At 44.8% G+C, this 16,986-nt stretch overlaps 1 protein-coding gene across 1 annotated transcript; it reads right to left on the reverse strand.

The window, feature by feature from the left end:
- Nucleotides 1–3,729: 3,729 nt before the first annotated feature.
- Nucleotides 3,730–16,850, reverse strand: LOC306916559 (crystal protein). Its single transcript, XM_079494472.1, has 9 exons — nucleotides 16,794–16,850; nucleotides 15,863–16,408; nucleotides 13,332–13,533; nucleotides 11,537–11,670; nucleotides 10,018–10,145; nucleotides 9,457–9,575; nucleotides 8,098–8,238; nucleotides 7,588–7,760; nucleotides 3,730–5,974 (listed from the first exon to the last, which is right to left on the reverse strand). Exons 2-9 carry the CDS (start codon nucleotides 16,403–16,405, stop codon nucleotides 5,522–5,524), a joined length of 1,893 nt encoding a protein of 630 aa, XP_079350598.1. The 5' UTR covers nucleotides 16,406–16,408; nucleotides 16,794–16,850; the 3' UTR covers nucleotides 3,730–5,521.
- Between the last annotated feature and the right edge of the window lie 136 nt (nucleotides 16,851–16,986).

A 16,986-nucleotide genomic window follows, 5' to 3' on the forward strand; every position in this document is an offset into this window, starting at 1 on the left:
GGTACCAGGAGGTGCATGCATAGTCAAAGAAGCCTTGTACGAGGGCTCCTGTACAGGATCTCCTCACTGGTCAACAAAAACACCTTGAAGACTCTAACAGGAGCCCTCGTACAAGGTTTCTTCGACTATGCTTGCACCTCCTGGTACCACAGCACCTCTAAGGCCCTTTGTCTTGACTCTTTTTGATCTACGATTGTCCGCTGCTTTGTCCCACCACTTTGTTTTTGTTTTAGCCTAGGGGGGAGGGGGGGGGGGGGGGTTGTATATGTTTGTGTGTTTTGTGTGTTTTCTTGCATACATGTGTATTGTCATGTGAAGAAATGTAAAAATAAAGTTTATAAAAATTAAAAAAAATCAAGGCTCCAGACTTCCCAAAACAAACTGGTCAAGCTACTACTTGGCCTACTACTCCCCGAACCCACCTCACCCCTGCCCACTTTGACAGGCTGGAATGGCTTAGGGTTGACGACAGAGTACAGCATCTTGCAATGGGTCTGGTCCACAAGATTCGATACACCACCAAGATCCAAGATACCCATGTACCTGTCTAAATACTTCCTTAATGTCAACGAAGTCCACACCAACAACACCAGGGAGTTCAACAAACCATTTGCAACCCAGATTCGGCACAAACAAGGGACTAAATTAATTTAGTCATTAAGACATGCGAATCCCTTGACTCCTTCAAAACTGCTCTCAAAGGGCACCTACGGACGGCTGCAATTCGAAACTGGCCCCGTAAAATCTGATTCCCCCACCCACCCCTTTTCCTCCTCACTCAGCTCACTGTATATGTTTCTTTTCCCTTTTTACCTCCTCTATGATGATTTCCTGTTTTGACTATATAGTTGTGTATATTCGTACGTCTCTTAATGTTTTGATTAATTGAAAATGGTGGGCCCTATAGAGCGTCGCAGTCCCGCCCCCTACCAGGGCCCAGGAAATGATTCCCCGTTCATTTTCCTCATAGACATTTCAAAAAGTATTTATTTAAAGACCTTTTAAGCCTCGTACAAAGCCAACTCGAGTTGTGAGAATTCATGACAACAAACACAATTTTTTGGGCCGAACAAATAATTAGAAAGAAGAAGATAACGGCAGGTTACAACACTTTTTTTCTTGTTTTTCTTCTTTGTGGGTGTCATCTAAAATGGTAAATGGTGCATTTATATAGCGCCTTTATCCAAGGCACTTTACAGAGATTGTGCATTACATTCACCCATTCACACACACATACATACACCGATGGCAGCGGAAACCATGCAAGGCACCAACTAGCACATCGGGAGCAATTAGGGGTTCAGTGTCTTGCTCAAGGACACTTCGACAGTAACTCTGCGGGAGCCCGGGTTCGAACTGGCAACCTTACGGTTGCCATCCAGGCATCCAGGCACCATCCAGGCACTCTACCCCTGAGCCACCGCCGCCCCATCTCTGAGTGTCATCTCTCTGAGTGTCATCTCATTCATGTATACTGATGTTTGATAGTTACGTTTGATATTATAATATCACAATTTAAGAATTTAAAGAAAATGCACGTTAACCACACTAAGCCTGGCATCCGTTGGGGAAATTTGTCAAAACCTCTTGACTTTATATTTTTTAAATGATTTAAACACGACCCTAGCAAAAATAGCAGATATACAAACTCACAATGTGATGCATTGTTAGCTTGTAGATCATCTATTTGTATTATTGTGTATATACTAGTATGGATTAATTAAGATGACACAAAAATGTCCCTTTTCCCTTTCTTTTTTATTTTAACAAATGCACCCTGATGATGAGTACACTAGAATCAGTACCCTGCTGACGGCACAGTGCCACCCCCTAGTGTTCACATTCAACCAAATTCAGTTATTTTATGCATATTATTTTCCCTAACTCTGAATTTCTTAATCTGATTTCAGATCAACGCTGAGTGCATCTCAGTCCATGCCTGTCCATCTGCATGTGACATCAATAAGTGAGATGTTTCTATATTCAACTACAGTATATTCAACTTAGACAAATTCCTCATTTGTGTAAAAAAAAACAACTCCCAGGCAATAAAACCGATTGTGATTGTGATACTTATTACTTGTGTGTCCTGAATGTCTCACTAACATTGAACCATTTAAACTAGGGATGTGCCGATGAGACATTTTTGGCCGATATCGATATCCGATATAATAGAATTGCTGTTATGGCCGATAACTGATATTACCAATTAAATGTCGTTTATGATCTCATTCTGTATTGAAAAATTATAATTTTGTCTATTCTCCAACGGTACATTTGTTTTAAAATGGAATCCATTCATACAATACTTCAGAAACCTAACAGAGGTTACCCCCAGACGAGACACCATGAGGTGTTGGTTGCCCAGACCAGGCTGCTATCCTAAATGGTGCATTTTATATAGCGCCTTTATCCAAGGTGCTTTACATTGCATTACATTCACCCATTCACACATACATTCATACACCGATAGAGAGTATGCGCATGCTTAAAGTGAATGGCACATCGAGTGGCAAAGTGAGTTTAACATTGTTTAATGTTGTTTAATGCAATCAGATAAGACTTTTCTGTGTGGATGTATGGGCTGTCAAGGCCAGAAAGTAGTTTTTTGCCACTCAGTAGGCGTTCCTGCATAACTTCCTGGTTTGATGATGTCACACGCATACCCTCTATTGCGGCGGAAGCCATGCAAGGCACCAACCAGCACATTGGGAACAATTTGGGGTTCAATGTCTTGCCCAAGGTTCATTGAGAGGTTCATTGTATGATGAACTCTTGAGAGCGTAAAATTAAACAAATACGCTCTCAAGAGTTAAACTATTGTTACACATCTGCATTGCTTAATTTACAAGAAGTCTACACAATTCAACGTTTGCCTATTATCTCTCGTAATGGTATCAACATCAATACAGAATGGAATTGTGGACAAGATCTTGTCCACAAAACAAAAAAAAAGTCTGAGAGGCTAAATGTCATCAAATGGTGGTTCCGTGGCTCAAATACCCAATAAATAATGGGCCTTGATATGAAAAGGGGTGAAAACCACTGCTTTACACCATAGGCTCCATCTTGCCACCCCTTACCCCTTATCCATAAACTTATGCCATTTTTTACTAATTTAAAACATTTAAAAATAGTTCAACTAACCAATCTACATCGACACGTTGTTAGCTTGTCGATCGGCTATTTGAACTATTTTAAAATGTTTTAAAATAGTAAAAAATGGCAAATACGTTTAGGGATAAGGGGTAAGGGGTGGCGCAAGATATAGGACCAAATCTCTTGTTTATATTATGACATGCTTAGAATGTGCGACGTGTTCATTTAAGGGTTATCCTGCTGTTAAATGTAAGTGTAGACAATGTGATGAATCGGACGGACATAGCATGACATTTTATTACATACTTATGTAAGAAAAATCTTTTTCAATGCAGCTTAGGTTAAAACAAAACATATGAACTATGTCCTCGTGGACTGTAAAGGTCAAATATTACATTCAACTGTTGATATTTGTTTTTGTGAATACATACGAGTGTGATAAACACAGGCTGGATAATGAAGCCTGAGGGATAACATAATTTACATCATTGCTGTCGAAAACCGTTCATTATATTAAAAACATTAAAATTGTGCTTTTAGGTCTCCTATTGTCACTATACTTTTGTATGATGAACTATGGCATTACATTTTGAGAACAAACAACAATTATAGTGGATTTGATCCATTCAATTAAAAAAAAAGTGATCTTTATTAACACAAAATCTAAAAAGGATTTCACAGACACAGTAACAGCAATGGTATGTTTATAATACTGTAGCGAGACAGAGGACTCTAGGCAAAGAAATATGACATAAGGATGATCACAAAATGCTACTTGAAGTGAAACATTGAGCACATTAAATCTACAATGATGCCTTTTCAGATTGTCCTGTTTGACAGTGTTGGATTCCATAAACCAATTTTGGGTGGGAACCCCTTTTGGTGTTAGCATTATGTTATGCTTTAGCTATTGAAAAATAGCAGATCTACAAGCTCATAGCGCGCCACCGAGTGGCGCGCTACGAGCTTGTAGGTCTGCTATTTTTGAAAAATCGAAGAACGACTGACATAGAAACATAGCTTTTTCAGAAAACTGTCAGGATGTAGAAGACATTTTTAGAATCTGATCTCAGGTCAAAATGGGTTAAATAAACGGTGTATTGTGATTTAGTTTCCCTCTAAAATGACATGTCTATGTAAGAAACGACTGCCCTGCATTCTTTCCTCATACTATGAAGTTCAAGGTGGATTGCGTGTTCTCACTGTGATGAATGGCATTCAATTAATATCCATTAACCCATTCAGGCCTGACGTCGAAATTTAAAAAAAAAAAAGTTTTCTAAATCATGACAATTTTCGGAAAGATTTGAGGCACATTTTAACGATTTTTCAAAAATAGCAGACCTACAAGTTCATAGCGCGCCACTCGGTGGCGCGCTATGAGCTTGTAGATCTGCTATTTTTCAATAGCTAAATTATAACATAATGTTTAAAACACCAAAAGGGGTTCCCGCCCAAAATGGGTTAATGGTTAATGTGGTTAAACGCTAACGTGACATGGATGCGTTCCAGGTCTCAATGGATTAAAACTAAAACATGATACGATCACATGGCTCTCAACGTGTGGCCCGGGGACCCAAACCCAAACGGGTCTGTAACTCAGAGAGAATGGAACCAAATGGGTACCATTCTCGATATGGTACCCATCGACACATAAACACATAAATCAACACTGTGGATTCGGGTCCCAGGGATAAATAATGGGGGTCCGTGGCCTAGACTCAGCATATCAAACTGGGGGTTGAGACTCAATGTCAGTCTAAGAAATCTTCGACGAAAAGATTATATTACAAAACGCTCTTCCAGCTGTCTCCGCGTAGCTATCTACGCGCTCACGTGCAGTAGAGCAGTTAGCTAGTACATGGGTTCCCAAAGTGAGGTCCGCGGACCCCTAGGGGTAGCTCCAGGGGGTACCTAGCTCAATTAGAGATAGTTAGGAACCAAATTTGGTTCCATTTGTACACGCTCAGAGTTAAATTAACAGTGGTTTTACAATATAAATTGGGGTACCAGAGATAGAAATGCCATTAAATCGGGGGTCCGTAGCATAATGCGTGGTCCATGAAATTACCGGTAATATGTTTCGGAATCACTGCTAGAGCCGTAAAAAATCCTCCCTTATCGGGGTCACTGGCATATGTTTTCAAATGGGGGGGGGGGGGGGGTCCTTTTTTTTAATGTTTTTTTTTGCTGGCTTTCGCCTTTATTTTATATTTTTTATAGAGGGACAGACAGTAGGCTGACAGGAAATGGGGGAGAGAGATGGGGGAGTGACATGCAGTAAAGGCCGTCGGGATCGGGAGTCGAACCCGCGGCACACTGCCAGACTTGGACTACCGGCCAAGGTGCCTGGACCGCTGAGCCACGGCCCAGGCCAGATTTGGGGGTCCTTGACACAAAAAAGGTTTGGGAACCACTAAGCTTAGTAGATGCCCAGCTTGTCCCAGAAGTCGCATATATGGTCCCTGGTGCCCACCTGGGAGTGCGAGCGCACCGTCAGGTTCATGACCAGCCAGCTGCTGGTGTCGGAGTAGCGCGGCCAGGCCGGCACGCGCTGCTGCCTGCAGAAGGCCGTCTGCTGGACGCGCGACGAGGGGTCACCCGCGTGGGCGAACGCGCCCCAGAAGCACAGCATGCGGTTGGACAGCAGCTTCTCGGGCTGCGACAGCGAGAAGTTGGCCACGGAGGCGCTGTCGAACAGGAAGGGCAGCTCGGCGCCGTGGCAGGCGTGCTGGTAGCAGAAGGTCAGGCCCGACCAGACGCGGTGGTCCGACGCCACGTGGTCGAACACGTACATCCACACGGCGCTGCCGACGGCGCTGCCCGCGCGCGCCGCCTTGCGGGACGGACACAGGAAGACGTAGTCTGTGACGATCTGGGGGAAGAGTAGAGGATTGTACATGGATGGCAGCAGATACTCAATTAGTTAGTTAACATACTAGTTAGTTAACATATTAGTTTCCCTGAATATTCTTTCTTTCACTGTTGCTGTTACCAGACCGGGCGATACATTGGTCTGGCCGATATACTGGCCATTATTTAACTTTATTTGACGACTTTTGTATTTACGTCGCAACCACCGACATAAAGTTCTGGCCTCGCCAGGCTCTGGTAGATTTGCACAATGCGGCTACTCAGAATGTTCTCTGCATTTGACCCATCCTAACCACCGGTATTGGGAGCAGTGGACAGCCACTGAGCAGCATGGGAGGATCAGCCGTCGCATTAGTCAAGGACAATGGCAGGAGTATGTCTTTTGATCTTTGGTGTGTTGTTTTGGTCCATTGTGTTTAACATCAAACTACGTAGGCTAAAACCAAAATATAACTGTGGACAGATTGGGGACAGCTGTAGGCGGAGACAGGGTGACTGACTGTTGTTGAAAGTCTTGAGTGTGAATTTAGCTAAATCCAGTACATGGTAGGACTGACTTAACCTGACTCCGCCAGCTGGTGGCAGCAGTGAGTTCCTCCTGCTCCCATCTCTCGGGCAGAGACGATGTCACGATGTACTCCGAGCCATTTCTGACCGGAGAGATATACGGCCGTATGCGGCCGCTAGAGGCGGGATCAACACGATACTGATGACGTATTGAAGCGCTGCCACAGTGCAAATAAAAACACAACCTAACAAGACTAGACATATTTGTCCCGCTGCTTCTGGTATGGTTTCTGCTTGAGAGCCAAGATCCAGGCAGGAGGAGGGAACTTGTGAACTCAATACTGCCGCAATCTGGCGGAGTCAACCCTAACCCTATATATAAAATATACCTCTTGATATTGTGATGATATATCGTAATAAAATAATCAATGTTCTTCTTAAAGATGTTATAACAACATGTTTTACTGCTGGGGAATATACCTGAAGATACATCTAACATGTGACAAATATTTAATCAAGATCCTTTTAGCATCAAGTAAGAAAGCGATTTCAAGGCGCTGGTACCAACAGGACCCACCAACCAAAGGATGGTCATTATAGAGGAAATATACATCATGGAAAAAACTACAAGAGGACAAGTTCTATAAAACAAAATGGGAAAAGTGGGATCTCTCCCTCCAGCCCATTGCCAATGTATGAGTACAGTATTTTTTATTGTGTATTGTAATGTATGAAAAATGCAGCCCTTTGTGTGTTTTTTGTTGTCCTTTTTTCTTCTCAATAAAAATTAAGTGAAAGAAAAAATGTTTGCCATATCACCACAAGTTAACATTGTGGTGTGTTGTGGCTCTGTAGCCATTTTGAGTGAAATATACAGTGAGCAGGGCTAATAATACCTTGTCCTTCCAATGCCATGTCCCTGCGGTCAGCGTCTCACCTGAGCCAGCATGTCCCTGTGGTCAGCGTCTCACCTGAGCCAGCATGTCCCTGTGGTCAGCGTCTCACCTGAGCCAGCATGTCCCTGTGGTCAGCGTCTCACCTGAGCCAGCATGTCCCTGCGGTCAGCGTCTCACCTGAGCCAGCATGTCCCTGCGGTCAGCGTCTCACCTGAGCCAGCATGTCCCTGCGGTCAGCATCCACATACATGGGCAGGTATTTGTGCAGGACGCGGAGGGCGTGTTGTTTGAAGATGGCCGTCGTGTACACAGTGCACTCCACTGCCGACACGGGTTTGGTGAAGACGCCATACACAAAGATCACCCCTTCCTCCGAGGTCGTGCCTGAAAGCGATAAGAATTGTTAACCATGATAGATTAATCGAAAACACCCAACCTTTAACCGGTAATGTCCATAAATCAGTTGTGAGGGGCCTGCAGATTGCAGGCATGCCCAAGCCGAGAGCTAAGGCATCGGCAAAATTCAATAATTGGCAGTCGCCATATATGGAGAAGGCGATGCTTTCTGTACCCGTGATCTGTATCCTGAAGCACTTGTTGTAGAGTTTTTTCAAGTTTGCGCATCCACTATTGTTTGTGTTCAAGAAATTTCTTGTAAAATGTGAATGCAAATAAGGATGTTAAATGTACGCGTGCGTGCATGCGTACGTGGGTGTCATACCGAGGAGTACAGACTTCTCTTTCTGCCAGTGGCCCTTCTGGAAGGCAGTGACAGCCTGCTCTTTAATCAGCTCTCCATCGATGTACGGCCCCCACGTCTCAAAGATCTCCAGGAACCGGAATGGGTTTATGATCTTGGAACCTGAAAGAGAGATAGGGGAGGAGGGGGGGGGGGGGGGGGGATGTGAGACGAGTCTTTGGAATCAGTGTATTACTTATAGAAATGTATAGACCAGTGGTTTCCAACCAGTGGTCCTTGAGGGGGTTCCAGGTGGTCCCCATGCGGCTAAATGTTGGAGAGTTGGTAACCAAATGGACCCTTATAGTTCTTTAACTCTTGAGAGTGTAAAATGAAACCAATGGACCCTTATGGGTCCATTTGGTTTCATTTTACACTCCCAAGAGTTACATTATTGTTAAACATCTGAATTACTTAATAATCTACACAATCAGAACATGTAGAAGAATTGTTATTTTGACAGTTTGCCTGTTATCTCTCAGCATGGAATTGTGGACAAAAACAACAAAAAAACTTTAGTTTTGGGTCTGAGAGACTAAACCTCATCAAATGGTGGTTCCGTGGCTAAATGCAGAATAAATAGTGGGCCCTGGTATCAAAATGGTTGAAAACCACTGGTATAGACTGAACAGGTTACCAGACCCACAGGAACGCACCCAGGGTGCCGGCCTGATTCCAGCGAGCCGCCCCACATCCGAAACGGTTGAGAAATGACAGAGTTACCGTGTGGGGGTCCCTCTACTGTACTGTACTGTCACTGTACTGTACTGGCACACCCGAAATCATCATATATACAGTTAATATGAGCGTGTGTGTTTGTTAGGTGCACACAGGTGGTTAATTTAAAGTTACTTAACAGTACAAGTTTACAACCACCTTAACAAAAACTCAAAGAAAAACAGACTATAGTCCAAAATGCTTATTATCTTTGGCGACTGAAACAGTCATTCTACAGAAGTATAAATGAAGGTATAGCACTGCAGCGATATCTGTGAACACAAGACTCTCTGCATGAGTTAATGTCCATGCATCAATATGACAATATCACTACTATAGTAGGTAGGCAAGTCATGCCACCTTGTGTTTACTTGGAAGTTGGAGGTGAAGAAATTCCACAGAAAAAGGAGTTTGAATCTCAAGAAAGGGAAGTGTACCCAGCCTGGTTCAGTCATCATTATTAGGACATATATTGCATGTGTGTGTGCTCGACGCTCTTACAATCAGTTAATATAACTATCATTTAGCTGGGGACCCCGTGGAACTCCCTCAAGGACCCCTGGGGACCCCACTATAGTGTTTTAGGTTTCTATAGGCAGGGGGTGGTGTGGTGTGGTGTCTTACTTGACTTTATCTGGGCAGCGAGGACAGCCTGTGGACTCAGAGACAGCAGGCACACGATGTCACTCACGGTGCAGTTGGCCTGTTTGGCAAAACCCTTACCAAGCTTCAGGGCATCGTGCCTAAGCAACAAAACACAAACACACAGTATCTCTGGTCAGCTCTAAGTCTAACTAATCTGTAGTCTAAGCCTATAATATGAAGACTGAACACTGTTGCACGGCTTGAATACAAATATTATATGTGCATTTCTCAAACATTTAGATGTTACCTTTTCAGCAATCCTAAAAAACTTCCTCCCAATTCATGTCATATAATAATCGAAAGACTTAACCTAATTTGTGCCCAAGACGTCTCCAGGCGTCCTGAGAATTAAGTGCAATTGAAAGAATGTCTTTTGAATGGGTTCAGGCTAATACGATAATAAACTCATACTGTACCTATACGTACCAGCTACGATTAAGTAGAAAGGACAATATTAAGGAACATTCTAGGGGCCTTCACCGGTGCCCGACCTTGAGATTAAGAAACCCCGGGCCAGTTGATAAGAAGTGTGTTCCTCACCTGGTCTTGAGAGGAATGGAGAAAGGAAGGCTCTGGAAGATGGCTTGTTTAAACAGAGGTTTGCTGCTCTGGATCATTAAATGGAGGCTCACAGACTGGGCCCCGGCGCTCTCCCCAAATATCGTTACCTGGGAGAAAATATTATAAAATAAAAAAATAAAAAACAAGGAACAATTTGTTTTCCAGACTTACATCCAATTCAATCTAGCCGAGCACATCGGCAACGGAATAAAGATATAAGCACGTCTGGTCTGATGGGAAATAAATATCAAATGTGACACAATAGTCATTGTGTCTTTTGAAGGTAAAGTGGTTACAGCTTCCTGTGTGTACAGTATGGCCATAGGATGCTAGTAAATTAGATACAGTGATATGGTATACAAAATTTGTTTTCTTCGACGGGTGGCTGGCATCTCCCTTAGAGATAGGGTGAGCAGTTCAGTCACACGAGAGAGACTCGGGAGTAGAGTCGCTGCTTCTTCGAATTCTTCGAAAGGTGATTCGGGCATCTGGTTAGGATGCCTCTCGGGCGTCTCCCTAGGGAGGTCGTCGAGGCACGTCCCACTGGGAGGAGACCCCGGGGCAGACCAAGGTGCAGTTGGAGGAAACACATCGACTCACTGGCCTTGGAACGTCTCGGGATCCCCCAGGAGGAAGTCACTAATGTTGCTCTGGAGAGGGAAGTCTGGAGCACTCTGGTGGAGCTGTTGCCCCCGCGACCTGACTATGGATAAGTGGTTGAAGATGGATGGATGGATGGATAATATGGTATACGTACGTCTGGCTTTACGTCTTGCATAAAAAAAACAAAAATCAGCAGAAATTGCTGCAGAAAAATGGCCTCATAGAGATTTCTAAAGTTGGATAATTAACAGCAGCACTTCATAAATACGGCTAGTGATTACAGTACCCCAGCAAGCACAGTCAAGACAAATTAGTGACGGTCTCGATTGTGGCCAGATCAGGTCAAACCAAGACCAGTCAGATCTGGCCAAGAATATCACCTGATTTCAACCAACATAAATTCTGCCCATTAAGACGGATCGAGGCCAGGTCAACTTAAGTTCAGTCATAAGATCTGGCCCAGAATAAACTATATTATTTCAACTGGTGAAGACGTCCTGGAAATGACGTAAAGATCATCCCCATATGGGCTGTGATCTGGCCTAGTCCTGAACGTAAAGATCATCCCCATATGGGCTGTGATCTGGCCTAGTCCTGAACGTAAAGATCATCCCCATATGGGCTGTGATCTGGCCTAGTCCTGAACGTAAAGATCATCCCCATATGGGCTGTGATCTGGCCTAGTCCTGAACGTAAAGATCATCCCCATATGGGCTGTGATCTGGCCTAGTCCTGAACGTCACTGGAGTCACTGGAGGACGTCATCATAACGTTATCATGACGTAATTTGGCTTGCTGGGACGTGTATTGCTGTAGCAAGTGGGAGAGTGTGTGTGTGTGTGCGTGCGTGCGTGTGTGTGTGTGCGTGTGCGTGTGTGTGTGCGTGCGCGATTACCTTGCTGGGGTCACCTCCAAACATTGCAATGTTCCGTTGGACCCAAAGAAGAGCTGCTTGCTGGTCCAATATCCCATAATTCCCTGCAGCCGAGGTTTTGGGATCCTTTCCCGAGACGAGGAACCCGAATGCACCTTTAATCATAATACATACGTGTCGTTTACATGATGAGTGAGTGAAGCACGAGGTGGACATTAGTCATGTTTACATGATGAGTGAGTGAAGCACGAGGTGGACATTAGTCATGTTTACATGATGAGCGAGTGAAGCACGAGGTGGACATTAGTCATGTTTACATGATGAGTGAGTGAAGCACGAGGTGGACATTAGTCATGTTTACATGATGAGTGAGTGAAGCACGAGGTGGACATTAGTCATGTTTGAACTCGTGTTCTATTATGTTATATTGTTATTAATGTGTCTATGTCTTTGTCCTTGTCGTCTCTTTTGGGAGCCAAATCACTTGCATGTGGCCGTTCCATCGCATGACATTGGGAACATGCATGCTCAGGTATTTGTCATAGTACAATGATCACATTCTAGCTGCAGCACATACATGAGCGAGCATGCACGCACGCACGCACGCACGCACGCACGCACGCACAAACACACTCGCATAGACATGAGATATACATGAGTATAAATGCACACACAGATGTTTGCACACACATACTATACACAAAGACGAACACACGAGTACACGCACTTGCGCACTCTCACACACGCGCGCACACACACACACACACACACACACACACACACACACACACACACACACACACACACACACACACACACACGCGCACACGCGCACACACACACACACACACACACGCACAAGGACATACTTAGTTTTTTACACCTAAAGCCTGAGTTATAATACTGTCGCACGTCTGTAGGGTTTTTTAGGGCTGAGAATTGTCAATCTACAGCTTCTATTTCTGGAAGTCAGACTCTACAAAACAACAATTTAATAATAGTGTACTTGTGGAGACATTTGGCCTGCACAAGTATAGTAATGCCAGTAAACGCACGCACGCACGCACATGCACACACACACACACACACACACACACACACACACACACACACACACACACACACACACACACACACACACACACACACACACACACACACACACACACACACACACACACACACACACACACACACACACACAATATGATGACATTATACACTGATGACTTCCACGAGACCCCTGTTAGGCGCTCGAGTCGCACACCCAGTCCTGTCCCACAGCGGCATAGCGAATCCCCCCTCCTCCTACTCCTTCTCCCCCTCCTCCTCTCCCCCTCCTCCTCCTCCTCCTTCCCCTCCTCCTCCTCTTCCCCCTCCTCCTCCTCCTCCTCCCCATACTCCCCCTCCCCCTCCTCCTCCCCCACTCATTACACTACAGCCCCGGCTGGCGAAACGACAGACACAATGACAAAACCCATTCGGGACGGTAACCCCTTTTGGTGTTTTAACCATTATGTTATACTTTATCTATTGAAAAATAGCAGATCTACAAGCTCGTAGCAATTGTGAAAATGAGCTGCAAATCTTTGAATATATATTCTTTCACAGTGAAAGTTTTTAACTCAAATCTTTGCTTCTGGGGGGAGGGAGGGGCGTCCCTGGAACAACATATTTTCAGATGGGGGTCCGTGGCCAAATACAGATAATTCTGGGGGTCCTTGACATGAAAAAGGCTGACATAGAAACATGAGGTTTTTCAGACCTTTTCGACCTGAAAACAGAAGCCTCAGGTCGAAATGGGTTATGTTCTCACCCAGACGATACTCCATGCTCACGATCAGGGTGTGGGTGAAGTTGCTGATGAAGCGCCCGTCGTACAGGGGCTTGGAGGCCGTGCCCACGATGAAGTCTCCTCCGTGGATCCACACCATCACGGGCAGATGTCTCAGCAGCGGGGCGCTGAAGTTCACGTCCAGGGGCACGAAGATGTTGAGATACAGACAGTCCTCGCTCACCTTTTAGGGAACAACGACAACACACACGATTAGAGCACGCCACGTGTCGTATATTTTTTCAACTCGGAACAAGGACTCCGGTGTAAATAAATGAAGGCCTGAGGCCAATTCCACCAATGCCTTCTAAAATTAGTACTTCTCGAGAAAAATGTTCAAAAATAAAATAGCAGATGTACACAACGATGTAAGCGTGGCACAACGATGTTGTTGAAATTTCTTTATTGGGAATAGCCCCTTGAGATGAACCATCTCGTTTTCAAGGGGATTCCAGAGATCAATAAATACCAAAACATAGATAAAAAACTAAACAAAACAAAACACAAGAACACAGAATAGACAAACATAAACAGTACAAATCAGACAAAGAAAACAGGGGGGGTGGGGGCTTGTATCTGCTATTTTTATAGCCAATGCTAAAGAAGAAACACCCGTCTTCAAATGCAGTGAAAATGTTTAACAGGGAAACAGCAACGTTTCTGCCTATACAGCCTTCATCAGGCTATCTTTATGCATATTACATCAAGACAGCCTGATGAAGGCAGTAAGCGTCGCAGTCCCGCCCCCTACCAGGGCCCAGGAAATGATTCCCTGTTCATTTTCCTCATAGACAATTCAAAAAGTATTTATTTAAAGACCTTTTAAGCCTCGTACAAAGCCAACTCGAGTTGTGAGAAATCATGACAACAAACACAATTTTTTGGGCCGAACAAATAATTAGAAAGAATAATTAATAATTCTAATGCTTAAAAGGTCTTTAAATAAATACTTTTTGAAATGTCTATGGGAAAAATGCATTGGGAATTATTTCCTGGGCCTGGCTCTATAGGCCGAAATGTTGCTGGGCGGCAGTGGCTCAGGGGTAGAGTGACCGGATGGAAACCGCAAGCAGGCCCGGTTCTTCCTACAGGCCGACGAAGCGGCGGCTTCGAGCGCCATGGGGGAGGGGCGCCAAAAAAAAACAAAAAAAAAACATTTTTTTTTTTTTTTACTTTTTTTTTTACTCTGTCCCAACTCTGTCTGCCCAGTGTCCCCCCAGTGCCCCCCCAGTGCCTCCCCAGTACCTCCCCAGTGTCTCCCCAGTGCCAGTGTCCCGCCAGTGCCTCCACAGAGCCTCCCCAGTGTCCCCACAGTGCCTCCCCAATGGACCCCCAGTGCCTCCACAGTGTCTCCTCAATTTTTGGGACAGAGTAAAAAAAAAAAAAAAAAAACTTTTTTTATTTTTTTATTTTTTGAGGGGGGGGGGGGGGGCGCCGCGAAAAATCCTGCTTGGGGCGCCAGATTGCTCAGGACCGGCCCTGACCGCAAGGTTCCCAGTTCGAACCCTGTGGGCTTCCCCCAGAGTTAGGGTCGAAGTGTCCTTGAGCAAGACTCTGAACCCCAAATTGCTCCGATGTGCAGGTTGGTGCCTCGCATGGTTTCCTCCGGCATCGGTGTGTGAATGTATGTGTGAATGTATGTGTGAATGGATGAATGTAATGCACAATCCTCTGTAAAGCGCCTTGGATAAAGGCGCTATATAAATGCACCATTTACCATTTTAAACATTTTCACTGCATTTGAAGACAGTGTGCGGGTGTTTCTGCTGTTTCGTGACGTCGGGCACTTGGTCGTCCCTCTCCTCTACGCACCTGTTGCTGTAGGTGTACAGAAGCCTTGCTTTCTATTGAATAGCCAATGCAAAGAAAATCTAAAATGACACAGATGCTTTCCTGGTTTAATAATGGGAATAAAAGTACAAGCGTTTTTTATTTATTTATTCTCTTTCTTGGTGTGTGTGCGCGTGTGTGTGTGTGTGTGTTTGTGTGTGACTGTGTGTGTGTGTGTGTGTGTGTGTTGTCTCCAGCTAATGCTATATCATCATAGCATAATAACCTAACCTAATCAATGAGTCGGTCGGTGTGAGCTCGCCATCATTGGTGTGTGAATGTGGGAAGTGAGGATGCTGGCGTCGACTGTTCCCCACTTCACCTCCCAATGTATGAATGAATGAACCATTGTAAAGCTCTTTGAGTAGGCACATAAAAATGCAATTCATTATTAATCTTAATTTGTATAGCACCTTTTTACATGCACTACACATAAAGTAAACAACAGAGTTAATTGAACAAGCAATATCATAATGTGATTAAATTGTTGCAACGAGCAAAGGAATAGCAGAAGTACAGAACACACTTTACCTGTATAGAATGCTTTAAAATAAAACATATATAATAATAATAATAATAATAATAATAATAATAATAATAATAATAATAATAATAATAATAATAACATGAATATATAGGCTATTGTATGACAGTGACCATTCACGTGTCCTTCCCATCCTTACCTTCTGAGGGCACTCATCCGAGATGGGCCCACTGCATCCCTGCATGCACGCTGCTCTGGGGAAGGTGGCATCGTACACCCCGGGCCACGAGCTGAGCGGCCGGGGGGGTTTCCAGCGGTATGCTCCCACGGGAGGATCCGCATAAGGTATCCCGTAGAATATATACGACTTCTCGTCAACTAGACCCCTCATCAAGCCGTCCTTGGTCATGACTATTGGAGCGGGATCGGCAGGCATCCGATTTGGGTCTGACTTCTCCCCGTTATGATGATGATAATGATCCTCAGTTGAAAATGTGACCTCCGTTGGGTCATTGCCCTGTTCTTTGGGGAACTTCTCCTCCTCGAACGACATGATGTCCCGATTGATCACGAGCGGCTCGCCTCTGGCGAGGAACCCGCCCGGGGAGATGATGCGCCTGAGGAGGCCGACAGGGTCGTCTCTGGCGACGAGGAACCCCGAGGGGGAGATGATGCTCCCCAGGAGGCTGACAGGGTCGATCTCCTCCTCGTCATTTAATGTCATCTCTCCAAAAGCCAGCATCGCCTGCATCATCAGGAACAAACACAGACAACTCTCCATTTTAAGATAGGCCTACTTGTAGTATACTGTATGTCCTCGGGGGTAGTGTTATATTATCCGACCATTCTTTTGACTTAAAATGTATATCCCAGCGGTCGAGAGAGAAATCTGCCGTCTACTCTGAGCCTGAATCCAGCTCCTCTCCTCAGCCGTGGGACGTTACTTGTGACACCAATTTAGCCAAATTGGACAAAGACAAAACCGTCCAGTGTGCCATGTGATCTGCCTGCTGGCCTGAGACCCGTCCAGCGGCCGGCCGGGCCCTGTGATGCGGGTCCCCCTAATGGAAGACAAACCGTCTGTCCTTTGCTTAATGAAATGATGAAGGTCTGTCTCTCTATACACATACTGTGGTCTGTGGGTCACGCACTGTTCCGTTCGCCCTGCCCAGAGCCCTACACGTCAATAACACACGCACGCTTTCCTCCGAGGTGGTGGAAAGCCTGGTGAGGCGAGGTTACGCGCACGCTACAGTGGACACCAAGGCCCAAAAAGGATGTTTTGAGTTACTTGACGCCAGTGGTGGAAAGTAACTAAGTACT

This window comes from Electrona antarctica, assembly GCF_951216825.1.
Source record: "Electrona antarctica genome assembly, chromosome: 23".
Taxonomy (NCBI): Eukaryota; Metazoa; Chordata; class Actinopteri; order Myctophiformes; family Myctophidae; genus Electrona; species Electrona antarctica.